The sequence below is a fragment of the Protomyctophum parallelum genome (assembly GCF_964188405.1).
Source record: "Protomyctophum parallelum genome assembly, chromosome: 6".
In the NCBI taxonomy this organism is placed as follows: Eukaryota; Metazoa; Chordata; class Actinopteri; order Myctophiformes; family Myctophidae; genus Protomyctophum; species Protomyctophum parallelum.
The window spans coordinates 24,815,182-24,835,163 of record NC_139701.1 but is presented as its reverse complement, the minus strand read 5'-3'; the positions used below and the strand labels follow the sequence as shown (position 1 = coordinate 24,835,163).

The 19,982-nt window shown below is 43.9% G+C and overlaps 1 protein-coding gene across 1 annotated transcript in view; it reads left to right on the top strand.

Annotated features, from left to right (window-relative positions):
* LOC310859776 (1-phosphatidylinositol 4,5-bisphosphate phosphodiesterase gamma-1-like) overlaps positions 1-19,754 on the top strand; it is a 34,978-nt gene extending 15,224 nt beyond the window's left edge. Inside the window, exons 8-32 of the mRNA XM_083766502.1 lie at positions 1,222-1,294; positions 1,659-1,754; positions 1,873-1,991; positions 2,103-2,188; positions 2,762-2,882; positions 3,535-3,703; positions 4,332-4,451; positions 4,978-5,085; positions 5,671-5,855; positions 7,133-7,333; positions 7,766-7,885; positions 8,169-8,352; positions 8,704-8,781; positions 9,083-9,186; positions 9,453-9,555; positions 10,944-11,010; positions 11,727-11,893; positions 13,064-13,160; positions 13,529-13,753; positions 14,165-14,310; positions 16,045-16,159; positions 16,453-16,614; positions 17,341-17,429; positions 17,725-17,909; positions 18,297-19,754. Of these exons, the coding sequence (XP_083622628.1) occupies positions 1,222-1,294; positions 1,659-1,754; positions 1,873-1,991; positions 2,103-2,188; positions 2,762-2,882; positions 3,535-3,703; positions 4,332-4,451; positions 4,978-5,085; positions 5,671-5,855; positions 7,133-7,333; positions 7,766-7,885; positions 8,169-8,352; positions 8,704-8,781; positions 9,083-9,186; positions 9,453-9,555; positions 10,944-11,010; positions 11,727-11,893; positions 13,064-13,160; positions 13,529-13,753; positions 14,165-14,310; positions 16,045-16,159; positions 16,453-16,614; positions 17,341-17,429; positions 17,725-17,909; positions 18,297-18,357 (3,181 nt within the window). The 3' untranslated portion in view covers positions 18,358-19,754. The remainder of the gene's footprint in view (positions 1-1,221; positions 1,295-1,658; positions 1,755-1,872; positions 1,992-2,102; positions 2,189-2,761; positions 2,883-3,534; positions 3,704-4,331; positions 4,452-4,977; positions 5,086-5,670; positions 5,856-7,132; positions 7,334-7,765; positions 7,886-8,168; positions 8,353-8,703; positions 8,782-9,082; positions 9,187-9,452; positions 9,556-10,943; positions 11,011-11,726; positions 11,894-13,063; positions 13,161-13,528; positions 13,754-14,164; positions 14,311-16,044; positions 16,160-16,452; positions 16,615-17,340; positions 17,430-17,724; positions 17,910-18,296) is intronic.
* The last annotated feature ends 228 nt before the right edge of the window (positions 19,755-19,982 follow it).

The following is a 19,982-nucleotide window of genomic DNA, read 5'->3' as shown; positions in this document are numbered from 1 at the left end:
GACACACCATGCCAGTTAACTGACACACCGTGCCAGTTAACTGACACACCATGCCAGTGTGCAAAGTGTAGCCTATACTTCCCTGTAGTACAGGACAAAGTGTAGCCTATACTTCCCTGTAGTACAGGACAAAGTGTAGCCTATACTTCCCTGTAGTACAGGACAAAGTGTAGCCTATACTTCCCTGTAGTACAGGACAAAGTGTAGCCTATACTTCCCTGTAGTACAGGACAAAGTGTAGCCTATACTTCCCTGTAGTACAGGACAAAGTGTAGCCTATACTTCCCTGTAGTACAGGACAAAGTGTAGCCTATACTTCCCTGTAGTACAGGACAAAGTGTAGCCTATACTTCCCTGTAGTACAGGACAAAGTGTAGCCTATACTTCCCTGTAGTACAGGACAAAGTGTAGCCTATACTTCCCTGTAGTACAGGACAAAGTGTAGCCTATACTTCCCTGTAGTACAGGACAAAGTGTAGCCTATACTTCCCTGTAGTACAGGACAAAGTGTAGCCTATACTTCCCTGTAGTACAGGACAAAGTGTAGCCTATACTTCCCTGTAGTACAGGACAAAGTGTAGCCTATACTTCCCTGTAGTACAGGACAAAGTGTAGCCTATACTTCCCTGTAGTACAGGACAAAGTGTAGCCTATACTTCCCTGTAGTACAGGACAAAGTGTAGCCTATACTTCCCTGTAGTACAGGACAAAGTGTAGCCTATACTTCCCTGTAGTACAGGACAAAGTGTAGCCTATACTTCTCTGTAGTACAGGGCAAAGTGTAGCCTATACTTCTCTGTAGTACAGGACAAAGTGTAGCCTATACTTCTCTGTAGTACAGGACAAAGTGTAGCCTATACTTCTCTGTAGTACAGGACAAAGTGTAGCCTATACTTCTCTGTAGTACAGGACAAAAACATGGGTTGTGATTTAACCTCTGCTACATAATATACATTATTATATTGAATTGATACAATATTAAATATAAGGTATAATTTGAGATAAACAACAACAATGTTTTTTTCCCCCCTTTTAATTTATCGCATATCTTTTTCTCACATTCCAGCTGCACTTCTCTCTTGCTCTACCACTCCACCTTTCACCTTTCTTCTGCCATCTGGCAGCTTGGAACTCTCTCTCTCCATCTTTCACTCTATCTCTCTCTCTCTCTCTCTCTCTTTCTCTCTGACGCCACTGTGCTCTAAATCATTGTGTTTGCAGGAATGTGGACAGGCCAGAGCTCTGTCAGATCTCCCTCTACGACTTCCAGAAGTTCCTACAGATGGACCAGAAGGTACAGACAAAAGAACCAGTGATGGAAGAAGTACTCACATGTGTTACTTAAGTAAAAGTATCAATACTGCAATGTAGATCGTAAAAGTTTAGTCATTGTGAAGAAGGTCCCTATTTCACAGTTCAAAATGTATGAAAAATATTTAGAAAATTGCTGATCGGCTATTTTCAAATGGCCGAAATGTATCTAGGGCTGAAGTGGTTACTGTTTTGTATAATAAAAATCTACAAAGTAAGTAACTACTAACTAGTAACTAAAGTTTTCATATAATTGTAGTAGAAGTATTGAAGTAGTACTTTCCAGCAGCACTGCCGACAACAACTCTGTAATGATGAGGTAGGCATTATAACGCTGTCTCTCACAGGAGTCATGGGCATCCGACTTGGGTCGCGTCAGGGACTTCCTCATGGGATACCTGAGGGGTGGAGCCCAGATGGAGCCCACGCTACAACTTGATGAGGTGAAACGCGCGGTCACACACACACACACACACACACACACATCTCGATGAATCAAAAAGGTAATCGATGGAGTCCTGCTATGAACATGCAAGGTAATCTTTCAAAATGTCCTCCCAGTTCCTGACCTTCCTGTTCTCCAAGGAGAACGCTGTGTGTGAGCCTCGGCCTTCTCCCGCTGTCCCCGACGACATGAGGAGACCCCTGTCCCAATACTGGATCTCCTCATCGCACAACACGTACGTCTCCCTCCCCATCTCTCTCCTCTCTCTGTTTGTGTCTCCCTCTGCCTTTCACGGAAAGGTCTGTGAACCTTTGCACCACCTGTATGCTTTCTGTCTCTCCTATAGGTATCTGACAGGCGACCAGTTCTCCAGCGAGTCATCTCTTGAAGCCTACGCTCGCTGTCTGAGGATGGGCTGCCGTTGCATTGAACGTGAGAGCCTCCCAAACGTTTTTTTTTTTTTTTTTTTCTTCTTTAAAAACTAGAGTGGGCTGGGAAGTCCGCTCCCCTTGCTATTGTTTGTTTCTTTAAACAGACAGATTGGAAAGGTGAGAGACATTCAGAATCAGAATGAGCTTTATTGTCACATCACAGTTTTACAGGTAAAAAAAGTGGGTAAAATGTATTTTTGTGCATAGTTCCCATCTTGTCATGTTTCCAGGAAAAACAAAGAAATGGAAGAAAAGAGAGAGGGGGGGGGTGGGTGGGGGTTAAGGAGATCAAAGGCAGGAGAAGAAAGAAAGTACAGGTAAAGGGGTTTCTTCTGTGTGGGTCTTAGATATTTACAAGTGTTTGCCACAAACGGTACAACCAAAAGGCCTCTTATCTTATTTACAAGCTTTGCTACAAACGCATAAAAAGTGTAAATTATTGATGTGCGGAACTGCGGATGCCCCCTCTTGTTTCAAAGGCAAGCATCTCAAATAAATAAAATGAAAGATAAAAGAAAGAAGAGTCTTAGCTTGGAGGAATAATGATTTGTGGCACCTGTCCCCTGGTTTTTAGTGGACTGCTGGGACGGGCCCGACGACCTCCCAATCATCTACCACGGCCACACCTTGACCTCTAAGATCAAATTCCTTGACGTCCTGCATACGATCAAAGAACATGCTTTCATCACATCTGAGTGAGTATCTTATAGGACAGGACACTGTGTTGGAGTAAGGCATTGGTTAGTGTTATGGCCTATTCATACAAAAAAATAAGTTCACACCCTTGTGTGCAGGTACCCTGTGGTCCTGACCATAGAGGACCACTGTAGTGTGGTGCAACAGAGTACCCAACAGAGTAACCCTTGTGTGCAGGTACCCTGTGGTCCTGACCATAGAGGACCACTGTAGTGTGGTGCAACAGAGTACCCAACAGAGTAACCCTTGTGTGCAGGTACCCTGTGGTCCTGACCATAGAGGACCACTGTAGTGTGGTGCAACAGAGTACCCAACAGAGTAACCCTTGTGTGCAGGTACCCTGTGGTCCTGACCATAGAGGACCACTGTAGTGTGGTGCAACAGAGTACCCAACAGAGTAACCCTTGTGTGCAGGTACCCTGTGGTCCTGACCATAGAGGACCACTGTAGTGTGGTGCAACAGAGTACCCAACAGAGTAACCCTTGTGTGCAGGTACCCTGTGGTCCTGTCCATAGAGGACCACTGTAGTGTGGTGCAACAGAGTACCCAACAGAGTAACCCTTGTGTGCAGGTACCCTGTGGTCCTGTCCATAGAGGACCACTGCAGCGTGGTACAACAGAGTACCCAACAGAGTAACCCTTGTGTGCAGGTACCCTGTGGTCCTGTCCATAGAGGACCACTGCAGCGTGGTACAACAGAGGAACATGGCTACTCACTTCAAGAAGGTGTTTGGGGAGCTGCTGCTGACCAAGCCAGTGGACACCAATGCAGAGGAGCTGCCCTCACCCTACCAGCTGCGCAGGAAAATCCTCATCAAGGTCAGACTCACTCAGACATGCACACACACACACACACACGCTGTCCCTTAACGATCTTCATATAATTGGTACTCACTAATGCTCATTATGATCTAAAAAAATAATATATATATATTGTTTGGAAAATAAAGCCTGCCTAATGATGATGTCACTGGTAAGCGGTTGTCCACAGCGGTTTACCATCAACACTTAGCAGCATAGAAGTAGAACACTGTGTGTATTCGCAGGTGCATGCATGCGTGCGTGTGTGCCTGCGCCCTACGCATATAGCTTAAAAAAAAAAGCAAATCGACAACACGTGAGCTTGTCAATTCGTTTTCTACGAAAGCTCAACCATACAGGGTTTAAGTGGTTAAATGACTGTAGCCTTTTCTAAAGCTCAACAATGTCAATGTGGGCCCAGGCCGTAGCGTAACGGTCTGGGCACCGGACTGGTAATCCAGTCGCAGTGTGCCGCGGGTTCGACTCCCGGAACCGACACGGCCTTTACTGCATGTCATCCCCCCATCTCTCTCCCGTTTCCTGTCAGCCTACTGTCTGTCCCTTCAAAAATCAATAAAAGGCGTAAGCCGCAAAAAATATCTTAAAAAAAAAACAAAAAAAAAAACAATGTCAATGTGTCACACAGCACAAGAAGCTGGTGGAGGGGACGCTGTATGAAGAGGTGGCCTCGGCCAGCCAGTCTGACAATGACATCAGCAACTCACAGAAGAACGGCATCCTGTACCTCGAAGACCCTATCGATCATGTGAGCGTGCATTTGTGTGTGTGTGTGTGTGTGTGTGTGTGTGTGTGTGTGTGCGTGCATGCACAAGTGTGTTGCACGGGCAAGGGAAGCAATAATAGTACTTTTATGCAAGCTACAGTATAACACTACTAGCTTACAGTATGTACTGTACACGTCTTTGTGTTACAAGCAAAACAGTAACCTCGCATCACCAGACCTTCTACCTCGGAGGAAAACCTGGTATTTGTTCTTCACGGTCGATCAGCGTAAAAGCTCCAACCGGATCAGAAACCTGAAAATGGTATTGATCCCAGGATAGCAATACAGTATAACTTAATAAAATGGTATTGATCCCAGGATAGCAATACAGTATAACTTTATAAAATCGTATTGATCCCAGGTTAGCAATAAAGTATAACTTATATAGCTTCTCTGTGTTTTGAACGCTCGTTGCTTTTCTCTGTGTAAACACTAGAGGGTGGAAGAGGCTCAATGTCAGAGCGTTTTACAGCGTTGAAGGTGATGTTATTGTGGGTGTGTGTTTCAGACATGGACTCCTCACTACTTTGTATTGACCCGTAACAAGATTTACTACTCAGAGGAAACATCTCACTACCAGACAACCGAGGAAGAGGAGGAGGATGAAGGAAAAGAGGTACAGATGATGACGATGATGATGATGACAATTTTGATGATGAAGATAGCATTGATGATAATGCTGATGACGATGTTAATGTTGAGAGGACTGTGAGAGTTTATGTGTTTATGGGTGGAAAAAGTGGGTTGGGATGCCGATCTCTGTCGCTGCACTAGCGACTTATTCACTCTATGGCCCTCATTTATCAATTGAGTGTAAAATCTGCCCCAAATTCGAGTGTAGGTTTTGTAGTACACTCACCTCGCCGCAGCATTTATAAAGTGATCGCAAACAGCTGATCCTTACTTAATTTCGTTCCGACGTTAATAAATGTGACGGCTGAAATCTATCTGGCACGCCCTATGAAATCAAGCCTCGCCCTCGTTTTTGCGACATGAACAACTGCAGTACGACCTTGGAAACCATAGTTACATGACGAAAATTAAGTTTTTATTACACTTGATTTATTTTTATTGTCTTGCATCTCCACATTGTCTTACATCTCCCATTTTCTTTGTGTCTTCTTTTTAAGCAAGTGGGTTTTTCTCAAACTTGTAGCCCAAATTATAACTCGAACTTGCCTCGGGTTCTCTTTGCCACCAGGAGTGTAACAACAATGAGCAGCACTGTGCAGAGCGCTGGTTCCACGGGAAGCTGGGAGGCGGCCGCGATGGCCGCCAGGTGGCTGAGAAACTGCTGCAGGAGTACTGTGAGGGGGGGGCCAAAGACGGAACCTTCCTGGTCCGAGAGAGCGAGACCTTTGTGGGAGACTACACCCTATCGTTCTGGTGCGTCATGCTTTGTAGCTACATGTACAGTAGCTGCTTTGATGCCTTTCACCAGTAAATGGCAATTCCGGTCCTATAGAGCAGTGGTTCCCAAACACTGGGTCGGAACCCATGTCTTGTGTCGCGGATACATTCTTGTGGGTCCCTTTATATTTGTTTCCTACATATTGTTTTTAATTAGTATTATTTCATAACATAAAAAAAGCAATCATTTTCATTAATTAAAAACAAAATTAAATGATTTATTTCAGTAATATCAGAAATCAAATCAGAAATCAAAGAAAATAGACGATCTACAAGCTCACAACGCGGGGCAAAGCGCCACATTGTGAGCTTGTAGATCTAATTTCTCTTTTGGGTCACAGGCTAAAACGTTTGGGAACCACTACTATAGAGGATTAGCCTGGCTAATAAGCCAGACTCAAATCACACTGTCGTGTGGCAATTATTTTTGCCAATGGCTGATTCGCGTCTGGCTTTAGCTCTTTAGAGCGTTGCAGTCCATCCCCCTTTCAGAACAACGAGTGGCCCAGGAAATGAATCCCAATGCATTTTTCCCATAGGCATTTCTTATTTAATTTATTTAAAGACCTTTTAAGCGTCGTACGAAGCCAACTCTTGTCGTGACAAATCATGACAACACACACAATATTTTGGACCAAACAAATAATTACAAAGAAGAAAAGCAACAAAAAAAGTGTTGTAACCTGCCGTTTTTTTCTACTTTCTAATTCTTTGTTTGGCCCGAAAAATTGTGTGTGTTGTCATGATTTGTCACGACAAGAGTTGGCTTCTTACGACGCTTAAAAGGTCTTTAAATAAATTAAATAAAAATGGGAAAAATGCATTGGGATTAATTTCCTGGGCCACTCGTTGTTCTGAAAGGGGGAGGGACTGCGACGCTCTATAGAGGATATGCACATGACATCATTGTATGTTATACTACTTTCTGGCCTTGAATAATAGGAGGAAAGTAGGGATGAATAATGAGGAGACTAGAGAAATACTCAAGGTATAGAGCAGAGGTACCAACATGTATGAACTCCACCCCCTCCGCCTGTTTTTTATTGAAACCTTTATTTCAGGGGAATCCAATTGAGACCCAGGTCTCTTTTTCAATTGCGCCCTGTATACAAACAAAGAACATTTACAGCAATGATTTTACATACATGACAAACACACGGTACAAAAATATATAATGCAAAAACACAATTAATTCCAATTCCAATTAATTCCAACCTCCTGTAAACAACAACAACAACAACAAAACTTTCCAGGCGTTCCGGACGCGTCCAGCACTGCCGGATCCATTCCCGCCAGGAGTCGGGCTTCACACGCTTCTACCTGACGGACAACCTGGTGTTCGACAGCCTGTACCGCCTCATCTGCCACTACAGGGACACACCACTCCGCTGCAACGAGTTTGAGATGAGGCTGGGCAGCCCTGTGCCGCAGCCCAACGCACACGAGAGCAGAGAGTGAGACGTGAAGAAGAGTGTGTGTTGGGAGAGCGATAGCATAGGAAAGAAATGTGTGTGAAGTTGCTTTATTGCCATGTGTGTATGAGTTAGAGCCTGGTCGATACACCGGTTTGGGGTAAAACTTCCCAAATGTTCAAATATAGCATTAGTCAAAAATAAATAATCTGCCAAATAATAATTTGTGTTTATTTAAATTAGTTCCAGTAGTTCTCCAGTCGATTAAATTAACAACATTTTGTATTTTTGACCTACTGTAATAATATAATATATAAACATCAGTAATTGGTGGTTTAGGAATCTCCAAAAAGTCTAATCTTTCCCGAGTTGTCTTTGCGTGAAAGTGTGAGGGAACTGAGTCAATGAATGGCTGAATGAGACGTCACTGAATGAGACAACATGGAGGTTAACTAGTCTTTCCCTGTATTCTAGATGGTTCCATTCCAGTCTGTCCCGCGTTCAGGCTGAACACATGCTGATGCGGGTGCCCAGGGATGGAGCCTTCTTGGTGCGAAAGCGCTCCGAGCTCAACTCCTTTGCCATCTCCTTCAGGTGGAGCACACACACACACACACACACACACACACACACACGCAAATAAAGTTAAATCTAAACACAACAAATAACTTTTAAAACAAAACAAAAGATAGTAGATCAATTTAGCTTGTTTGGTATAGTCTTTTTTTGTTTTTGCAGATTGGATACTCTAGCAGTCTAGCGACTAGTATCAAATCTGTCTGCAGTATGAATAGACTAGAGTCTAGTCTATTCATACTGCAGACATATTGTATTTATGGTGGTGTGGACCTCTCTCCCTCCCTCTGTGCATCCGTAGAGCGGAGGGTAAGATCAAGCACTGTCGTATCCAGCAGGAGGGTCGTCTGTTCATGCTGGGCAGCTCGGCAGAGTTTGAGAGCCTGGTGGACCTGGTCAGCTACTATGAGAAACACCCTCTGTACCGCAAGATGAGGCTCCGCTACCCCATCAACGAGGACACCCTGGACCGCATGGGCACCACCGTCAGTCACACCAATGTTTCTCAACCCTTTTTCATTTAAAGTTCCGCCAGTTTGATATGCATGATAAGGCCATGGACCCCCATTTGAGACAGTATTTTTTTCTCTCTGGGGGCCCAATCTACACCGTGAAATCCTCTCATTTGGACACTCTCTGAGTAACAGACCCATAATGGTCCATTTCTATCCCTGGTGGTCCCCGTTTTTACCAGAGCAGATCCAAGAAAACAACAGACATGACAAGATATCACAAGATATAAATAAAACATACCATGACATGCCATAATGTCAGCAAAACAGGTAGTTCCAGAATTCCCACAACAGGTTGAAACGTATTTGTCCTTTATTTTACAGGAGCTTGATTACGGGGCTCTATATGAAGTTCGCACTCCTCACTTCTACGTTGAGGCCAATAAGATGCCCACAGCACGGGTAAGTTTAACTTAAACCCTCCAGATCTGACGACGGTTTATGCTTTAGTGGGTATAGAGTTTTCCTCTGTACTGGGAAATGAGTGTGCACAAACGTACAAATAACTACAATAAAAAATAATATTAACTTTTTGTATGGTTCTATATGTCGCAAAATCTCAAGGTGCACCTGAACTTGTCTAACAACACCCCACTGTGCCTATGCACCACTGATTTAAATACTGCAATAATGTTAACCGAGTGCAGGACTGTGTCTTTGAGAGAATGACAGAAGTCATGCTTGTCACTCCTGTGTGTTGCAGTGCACAGTCAAGGCACTGTATGACTACCGCGCTCAGAGGGAAGACGAGCTGTGTTTCCCCAAGCAGGCCCTCATCCTCAACGTAGACAAACAGGAGGGTGGCTGGTGAGTGTGTGGGTATTCTGCAGACAAAGTACGGCATTCAGACTATTTAACTTTAGATCTCAAGTTGTTAATACGCAAAATATATATTTAAAAAAAAAGCAAACACTTCAAGACTGTCCAGTGAATCGAAAACGTAATCGCAAGAATAATAGCTATGAAAATCATTGATACACAACGATTCCATACAACGGTGGGACAAGAACTACAGTCCACCTGTCTCATTTGTCGTTCATTATCAATCATATCTAAGTTGTCCTCGTCCTTAGGTGGCGAGGTGATTACGGAGGCAAGAAGCAGCTGTGGTTCCCGGCCAACTATGTGGAAGAGGTGCCCTGCTGTCCCACCCCAGAGCCGGAAAATGAAGTGGTGGTATGTGATCAGCTGATCACACGCGCACACGCATGCACTAGAGTTTCTCATTTTCTGCCCGAACCCAACCCGGCCCGGCCCGACATTTTAGGGCCGGGCCGGGCCTATTAGCAAAAAATATGCTAATTAGTCGGGCCGGGCCTCGGGCTCTGTGATTTTCCGTGATTTTTTATTTTTATTTTTTCAAGAATGTTATTATAATAAAAATAGCAATTCTGTTATTTGTGTAATGTGTAGGTTATATAGCAACAAGTATGTATTTATTATGAAGAGGGCTGCGCTATGGCGATTCACTTGTGACAGGAGGAAGACGGAGGAGTGGAGGCGGGGGGCTTGGAATGGATTACTGACTGCGCAGGCAGAGAGAAGTGAACGGTGGGGTGGTTGTTTAATGTTTATACCGCTGGCTGGCCTCTGTTTTGCGGCGCACCAAATGAGCTTCTGCTTCAGTTCATAATGCTAAATGTTTTATAAATCAATCGGATTATCACACGATAGACTGCAACATGACAAAAATAGTTGCACTGAGCCATCTCGTTAAACCCAGCTGGCTGCGATGAATAACCTAATCATTAGGCCTAATCAACGTCATATAGTATTAGTCACCAACCATCCATATAATTCTGTAGTGTATGATCTGACCACGCAATGTTACAGTCCACTGCAGGCTACAGGCTATTTGATTTACAAAATGATTAGTATTATAACTGCCGTCCCTCAGTGCGGCAGCGGCGCTCCTCGTTATATGTGCCCGATTTAAAATAACAGATCTCTAAGCTGTCGAGACACGCCATGAGCGGGTGCATGGATGGTTTGTAAACTTTGTAGGCTATGTTTGTTCTTTTGGACACCGAACGGGGACGATACTTGGGGTCTTGGACATAGCTGCACTTCAGAGGAAACGTGGAGCTACTCACCAGTCACCACCACTGGAAATGGAATCCATTAGAATGATATGGAAATTGTAGGCTACATTAACAGTCTAACGTGAGCTACATAAATCCTTTATTTCGGCGATAAGTCCATTGAACTCCGTTCTCACTCTCACACAGACACACACTGAAAGAACGCCACTTTATTGCATGGCCAGCGCAGCAGCACGCGCATGCTGCTGCGCTGGCCATGCATTAAAGTGGCATTCTTTTTTTTCTTTGTCGGGCTTTATAGGGCTTCGGGCCTAACATTATGGTATTTTTTAGGACCGGGCCAGGCTTCGGGCTGACCCAGTTAGGGCCAGGCCGGGCCGGGCTTCAAATTTCGGGCCCGATGAGAACTCTAGCACGCACACACACACACACACACACACACACACACACACACACACACGTCACACACACACACACTGTCACAGCTCTGTCATTCATGTTCCTCCTTGTGTTTGGGTTCAGGCCACAGAGAACAGCCCGCTGGGAACCTTCCTCAAAGGCTTCATTGACGTACCCTCATGTCATGTAGGTGAGTGTGGAAAACAACTCCATCTTCTTCACCTTCTGTGGAAAGTGGAGGCATTTCTTTACGATGTGTCTCTACAAGAGCCTAAGGGTCTCTGTGTGTGTCTGCCCGTCATGAGCTAATCTCACAAACCGCTGGACTGATCAGCACCAAAATTTGTGTGCGTTCGGAAATAGCGCACTGAGCGCACTGTGAAATGCAAACTAATAGGCGAGTGCGCTCCGATGCAGTATTTCCGAATGCGCCCTTTGTGTGCACACAGCACACTGCCAGTAGGCCACAGAAAGTTGTATATTTTTTAATGGAAGTCAATCAGGCTGTGATCGTGCTGTAATGTGGAGTCATACATCATAATATGACTCCACTGTGTACTGTGCAGTGTGCATTATATATACTAAGGACATTATTCAAAGTGCTAGGACATGGATTAAGGTGCAAGGAGTCAGTCCATGTAAGCCACATAGAGGGCTGACATTGGTATAATGAAGTCAAGTATACCTTGTCCATGGGTGGTTCAAGGAAGAACTACAATCCAAGTCAACTAGTCCCTGGTATAATCCACAGTAGGTCCAGGAAGAGCAAAAATAGGTCTAGGGGCCAGCCTATAATGACATCGCCTGTCATCATGCCACTGGGCAAGACTCATGCCATGCATTTCTAAAGTGTGTTTCTGTCATATCTCCATGTCTTTCCATTCCTCCATCTCCATCTCCTCCCAGTGGTGTTGAAGGATGGGAAGAGTTCCAAGCCCCACGTCTTCACCGTGCACTCCCAGAATCTGTCTTCTCACCCGGTTCAGTCTCTGGATGTGGCAGCTGATACCCTGGAGGAGCTCACCGGCTGGGTGGCCAAGATCAGGGAGGCTGCTCAGAGCGCAGACGCACGGGTGAGCACTTCACCTCCACTCCACCTCACTTCACCTCACTCACACACAGTGGTGGAAAAAAGTACTCACATTTTTTACTTAAGTATCAAAGTATCAATACTGCTATGTTTGAAATACTTACTTAAAGTCTTGAATTCAAACTTTACTTGAGTAAAAGTACAAAAGTACCAAGTGGTATTAATCAAAATCTACAAAATAACTACCGGTACTAACTCAGGTTTTCTAATAATTGTAGTGGAGTAAAAAGTACAATATTTATATTTGAGATGTAGTTTAGTAGACGTAAAAAGTATTGAAATTTGGACACACTTTAGTAAATGTACTTAGTTACTTTCCACTAGGGCTTTCACTTCTAGTGATTTTTACTAGTTGACTAGTTGCCTAGACCAGTTGTTTAACTTTTTTTTATTTATTTTTTATTTTTTAATAAAACTGTGTACATTGGTGACAATAACTATAATCTAGCTGATCATGAGGCCTATAAAAACGTATTAACTAGTCAACTAGTACCAACAAGGTCTAGTGGATTTACTAGTCTACTAGTTGCTTAAAGCCCTATTTTCCACCACTGACACACAGGAACAGTAAGTTTATTAAAGGGATTTTTACAGAATAAATATGCAGTGTGGCATTTAAAACCATGTTTAAGAATCTTAAGATTAGAAAAGTGCTTATTTATTTATCACCATTAGCGCTTATTTCAAAAGTCAAACTTTGGCCTTACCTTTGGAAGCGCTCGGCTCCTCCTCCAAAGCTCAGCTCTATAAGCGGGCGGTCCCCTCGGGTTGGACTGAAAAAAAGACTGGCGATTAGAAAGAATCACACAACTAGATGCACTCCATAACAAGGCACTCACACACAGTGGAACTCTAGAGAGATGCCCCCTCAGCCAGCTGGCCCTGGAACTCCGGGCACAAACACAAACAGAGCCACGAGATAGAAAACCCATTGGACTAAACCAAATTATAAAACAGCAAAAGGAAAACTATCTGACACATTGGAAAGAAGCAACACAAAAGCAGAGCTTTGGCAATGTAAACGTATGTTTTCTCATGCCAATAAAGCCCTTTGAATTGAATTGAATTGCATGGCCTTACTGAGCCGCCATGGTCTCCATGGTAACAGATGTGTGTGTAATGTGTATGCCCTTACTGGTCTCCATGGTAACAGATGCAGGAGGAGAAGCAGATGGAGAGAAGGAAGAAGATAGCGGTGGAGTTGTCTGAGCTGGTGGTCTACTGCAGACCTGTCCCCTTCAACGAGGAGAGTAAGGATGCTCTGTCTCTCTCTCTCTCTCTCTGTCATTGACATCAATGGCATGGATTTCAAACAGTTTATTATTTTTCATTGATGCAACTGTGGCTACTATTTTTGCGCGCTAATGTTCCAGGATGGTTTGAACCGTGACTCATGGTGTAGCAGTCGGTGCTTTCTCATAATGTGATGTGGTCTCTGCCACCCTGCTGTCCTCCCAGAGATCGGGACAGAGCGGGCCTGTTACAGGGACATGTCCTCATAATGTGATGTGGTCTCTGCCACCCTGCTGTCCTCCCAGAGATCGGGACAGAGAGGGCCTGTTACAGGGACATGTCCTCATAATGTGATGTGGTCTCTGCCACCCTGCTGTCCTCCCAGAGATCGGGACGGAGAGGGCCTGTTACAGGGACATGTCCTCGTTCCCGGAGACCAAGGCAGAGAAGTTTGCGACGCGGGCCCGAGGGAAGCGCTTCCTGCAGTACAACAGGCGCCAGCTGTCCAGGGTCTACCCTCGAGGACAGAGGCTGGACTCCTCCAACTACGACCCGCTCCCCATGTGGCTCTGCGGATCCCAGCTGGTCGCACTCAACTTCCAGACCCCGGGTCAGTGCTAGGGCTGTCGTGATGAACCATTTCATTGTGTTCTGGCATTGAACAGTGGAATATATTAAAACATATATATATTTCTGTTTGCCTTTTAGCTTTCTAAAACACAAATGATGCAGGCCAGATATAAAGAATAACAGAAATGACTGACATAATTTAATAATAATTTACATTTTTCTAACCGCTCCGACATGTGACTTTGTGTGTCTATTAGGCACCGTTACTGTGCTTACCGTCATGGGAGATTTAGTGGATCTATATATCATAACATCATGATAAAAGGCACTGCTCAATTCACATGCGTGTGATTTTTATTTAATAGTGGAAATAGCTAATCTAGATGCTGTCGTAAGATGTTGATGTCACAAGTATAGTAATACAAACGTGTGTGTGTGTGTGTGTGTGTAGATAAGCCCATGCAGCTGAACCAGGCGTTGTTCATGCTAGGTGGAGGTAGTGGCTACGTGCCACAGCCAGACATCATGAGGGACGAGTCCTTCGACCCGTTTGACAAGGACTCCCTGCGTGTGGAGCCAATCACCATACAGCTACAGGTCAGATCCACCAATCAGGACGCCTCTGTGTTCTTCTCTCCATCTCTTAGTTCAGTGGATCCCAGCCTTTTCTTGATCAGGGCCCACTTGGCGATCTCGAAATGTGTCGAAGGCCCACCCATCTGACCACAGAACACGGCTGTGTTAAGGCCACGTGTGTTTTCAAAGCATTTTTATTTGAATGAACATGAACAGTATTATTGTTGTTTTTATATCAACCTTATCAATACAATATTGGCAATTATTTGGTGGCCCACTTGCAGTATCAAAGTTCAGGGTAAACTGCCCAGGTGTGGTGGTCTCAAAAACATATATGAAAACTGGCAGAAAAAGATTTGCTCTCTACATAAACTTTTGAAGTGAAACGTGCAAAAAGGTAGCAGACATTTTGGTCATAGGACCTTCGTCAGTGTTATATGAGTGGATCACAGACGAGTTGCTCATACAGTAGGTACAGTCAGGGACAGCTCAAGGGGGGGGGGCTTTGGCCCCCTCTGGTGGAGGCTTAGCCCCCCCCCCAAGCCCCACCTCAAAACAAGCCCAATTGACTGACTTCTATGTAAACCAAGATTCATTAGCCCCCCCTCTAAATAGCCAGCCCCCCCATAGCACCCCCAGTCACAATGTTCTGGAGCCGTTGCTGGGTATAGTACTTACTGTAGGTACTATGTGTAAATATGTTTTACACATAGTTAAGAGTAAGAAACCCTTTGGTTGTATAGTTTGTATATCAAAGTTTGTAAATAAGCTAAGTAGGGCTGACCTCGATTAGTCGAATAGTCGACTAATCGATCGGAACGGGTCTCAGTCGACTGACCACCTCTTAGTCGACTGAGCAAAAAAAAATACAATATTTACAAAAATATACAAAAATATTGTATTATTCCACTAGGTCTGTGGGGGACATAAACACATTTGAACATTCTGACTGTTCAAATCTCCAATGTGCATGTGGAGTGTGTCTGCCTGTGTGGCAATGTGCCACTGCCTGTGACTTGAATCGCACAGTGCGCTGGCCTGATAGACTCCAGAATCTCAATCTCACCTGCTGTGCTCAATCTGGCTAATGACAAGCCTCTCAGTTGTTCACAAAAAAAAAAAAAAAATCGCACTGTGCGATTCAAGTCACAGGCAGTGGCACATTGCCACACAGGCAGACACACTCCACATGCACATTGGAGATTTGAACAGTCAGAATGTTCAAATGTGTTTATGTCCCCCAGTGACCCCACAGACCTAGTGGAATAATACAATATTTTTGTATATTTTTGTAAATATTGTATTTTTATATACAATTTTTTGGGGCAAAATTAGTCGACTAACAGCAAATTTATTCATCTATCAGTCGATTATACAAATCCTTAGTCGGGGACAGCACTAAAGCTAAGAGACCTTTTGGTTGTACCAATTGTGGCAAAAGCTTGTAAAGATCCACACAAAAGAAAACCCTTTACCTGTACTTTTTTGTGGAAAAAGCACTCAGGCTTTCTTCCTTTTTCCCACCTTGATCTCCTGACTCCTCCCCACCCCCCACCCTCCCGCCTTGATCTCCGGACTCCCCCCCCCCCCCCCCCCCCCCCCCCTCCCCCCAACTCTTACACAATGCACAAACTATGCACTAAACAGGTTTTTCACCCACTTTCTTACCTGTAAAACTGATGTGACAATAAGGCTGATGATTCTGATGCTGTATTGTTATCTATTTGACCACATTGTGCTGTGTGTGTGTGTCAGGTGCTGGGAGCCCGCCATCTGCCCAAGAACGGCCGCAGCATCGTCTGTCCTTTTGTGGACGTGGAGATAGGTGGTGCTGAATATGACTGCAGCAAGAGTAAGACTGATGTTGTAGGTGAGACACCGTGAGACACGTGACGTTCTTTGTTTTGATTTCCGTTTTTTTCATTTCCCAATAAAAAAAGTGTATGTCAGTGTCCACATTTAACTTTTTTGAACATAGGATAAATTGTTCACAACCAATATTTGAAAAAATATAAACGTTTAAAACTGTGTAGCCCAAAGTATACCTATGGGTACTTGTATCTTGTATCCCAACATTTGAGAAACAGTGACTTTGAATCCGCTTGCATGCTGAATGAATGCCAAAGCCTGTAGAATCATTGTCACGTTCTTTCCCCCATACAGCGGACAACGGGCTGAACCCTGTGTGGGTGCAGAAACAGTTTGTGTTTGACATCCACAACCCGGCCTTCACCTTCCTGCGTTTCACCGTCTACGAGGAGGACATGTTCAGTGACCCAAACTTCCTGGCCCAGGCTACCTACCCTGTGCGTTCCCTCCGAACAGGTGTGTGTGTGTGTGCGTGTGCGTGGAGGGGGGACAGTTTCTGTGGGTAATAGTGAGCAAAAAAGAAAATTGATTTTCTTTTAGAACAATATACAATTATTTTCAAGAAATTACTGAAAAGTCAAAGAAATTACATAAAATAGAAAACAAATGTTTAATTAGTAGTAAGAATAGCCTCGTGTGTGTGTGTGTGTGTGTGTGTGTGTGTGTGTGTGTGTGTGTGTGTGTGTGTGTGTGTGTGTGTGTGTGTGTGTGTGTGTGTGTGTGTGTGTGTACGTGCGTTCAATAACAGGGTCTCTTAAGCTCTTAAAATAATCATTTATTATTTTTATACTGTCTCAGTTCTAAATTTGTCTGCATTTTTTCATAACTTCCAATTTCATTTGTTTATCCTTAGTTTATCCTGTATTAATTCTCTTTACTGATTAGACAAAATTGGTATCCTGACCTGAAATAGTATTTTCTGGTTTAGCTGGAGAGATGGAGATGTTACCGAACAAATAAGAAATACAGTATAACTTACAACCCGTTTAACATCGGTACTAACTTCATTCAATCAAAGCAGCTCAATGGATCGCCGGCTTCCCACAACCAAACCTGAGAAACCCGAGTCTCGTCACAACCCTCTAACATTATGAGAGAACCATAACACTCCGGACACCCCCTGTTTTAATATGCAATGACAAATAAACAATCTAACATCTGTTCTGCATTGCCTGCTGTTAGGCTACAGGAGTGTCCCGCTGAAGAACAGCTACAGTGAGGAGCTGGAGTTGGCATCTCTTCTGATCCACATTGAGATCGTCAACGCTAAGGTACTGTGTAATTCAAGTGGTCTTTGAATTGTTAAATCTTATGCCGTATACGAATTGGTTCTTCAACATTGAAGTATTTACATTATCCAATAGCAACCTTTTGAGTTACTCGAAGGTGCTTAGTGAATGGTTCCTACTTCTATGTGTACACTGCACAGTGAGGAGTCATCATGTGCCTTGTTCTCGTCCTAAATCAGATTAGAAACTTGTCATGATTCACTTATGCACGTATGCACACAACATCCATAATAATAGAACCATCCATGTGAAAAATAAATAGTACGTCTGATTTTAGGAGGAGGATGATGAGAACCTGTACACATCCATCCAGCGCCTGCGGGATCGGACCAGCGAGCTGTCCAACCAGGTGTCCGTCCTGGAGCGGTCGGGCTCCGCCGACCTCAGCTACCAACAGAGTCTGGAGGAGCTGAGGGCCGCTCAGGACCAGCTCAGCGAGCTGGTGGAGGCTCGTAACCGCAGGTACCGGGACTGTGTTTTCATCATGATATTATACAGGACTGGGTTTTCATCATGTTTTATATAGGCCAGTTGTTCAAACAGAAGCTACAGATGTTAGTTGTTGATGGTCAGGGGAGTATGAGCAAGAGTTCCATACTGGACTGGATAACAAATATCCAGTAAGATAAAATTATAAATAACCATTACAAATTTGTCCATAACTGAAATAAACACTTAATTTAATGATAACTAAAAGCCGTTCTTGTCGCTGCACTAGCAACTTCTACTGGTTGGTCGGGGCACCTGTTTAGTGGGAAGGGAACATTAGGGAGACAGGGGACTGTAGAGAAAATGTAAAAACAACCTTTTACTCGCAACAAACCAGTGCACTTTATCATCTCCTTTCAGGCTCACTGAAAAGAAGAGGAGGGAGAAACTGAGGCAGCAGGTGGCAGCTAAGCGTAGCTGAGCTTTTGTTGCTTACCTTCGTCCCAAACGGTGCCTGATATTTCCCACCACACCAGTGCTGTGCAGCCACTGCATATGGAGAAACTTGCAGTACTGCTTTGGAATAACTGGAATAATCATGCTACACACTACAAAATAATATATTGGCTAAGACTTTATAGCACCATGGTGCGCAAACAGCAGTGCATTAGAGTAAAAACAAAAAAACATTAAATACAGCATATAGAAGCATCTCATAGACAAAAAAAAACGACAACCTCATAACGCTAAGTTATAAAAGACAAACAATCACTTAGTAAACTTAGTAAATAAAAGGATATAAGGGAGCAGAAAACTCAGGTTACATGAAATGGAACTGAGACATACTGTATTTGGATGAAAAAGGGAACAGAGGGGCACACGTAGCAAAAAAGCTAATATCTGTGCCTTCGACGTCAATATGGGACACAGCGTTTTGTCTGTAGGGTATAAGCTGTGTATGCTACAGTGTGAGTCAGCCGTTACTATAGGCCAGGCTCAGTATTTGAATGCGCAAGGCGTTCTCTCAAAGAACTGGAATAGTGGGCCATGTTAAAGACCACAGGGAATGGTTTGGTCTGGCCAACAAAATATACAATACAGAAATGGGTTTTAAAGGGATTTTCTTCGTTTCTTAAGCTGAGGAACAGAATGAAGACTAAAGTCTACTCCTCATAATCAAGACCAAAGTCCTTTCTGGGTGATCAGATGAACCCAGATATACAGCCCCCTTCCATGGGGATGGTCGGGTTCCCATCATAGAGCCTTCATGTTCTGCCCGGGAGAGCACAAAAACAGCATTGGACTATGTTTTAGCTACATCATCACCAAACCACACCTAGAAGGTATTTTTAATATAAAAAAATTAATAAACAATAAAGGGCTCTTAATATACTACTACCTTCATAGAAGGGGAGTAGAGTGGAAAGGAGGGGAAACAGAGATAGCTGTGCTCCCTGGATGTCACCTACAAAAAGGGGGCTCAGGCTCATGACCAAACAAGGGCTATCACAGAGAAATACTTGCAAAGCATCTTACCTGCCGGTTGTGCATCACACATATAGCACACACCCATGATCAGTGTGTGTGTCGCCTCGCCTGACAGAAGGAGTCAAGGAGATAATAAGACTGGACTCTGATCCAGGATCAGTGTCCATCACCTGACAGTAGGAGGTGGTAAGACTGTTCTCTGATCTCCTGCTCCCCCCCCAACTCTTTCTTTGCCTTTCTTTTCTAGCTTCTACCCTCTCGCCATCTATTTCCTGTCAAATATTTGTTGTTGTATATAACATTTTATTTATCGCAAGTGTAGATCCTGTTATAATAGATGAAAGAACATGGTAAACGAACGCAGAAAATAAAGAAATCCTTTCTACAGGAGCTATTTGGTGTGCAGACCTTTCTGTTCAACTCTACAAGGCATTGTTTGATCCAGCACAGGTCTATCTGGACATTGGGATCTGTGTGTCTTTGTATTGTTTCTTTAACAAATCATAATAGACACAGACAATAATGTAAATGTATATAGAAACATTGATCTGAACCTGGACATCGCTTATAAATGTCCCCACAGACACAAACCTCTCCTCCCTACACAGCTAATGCACT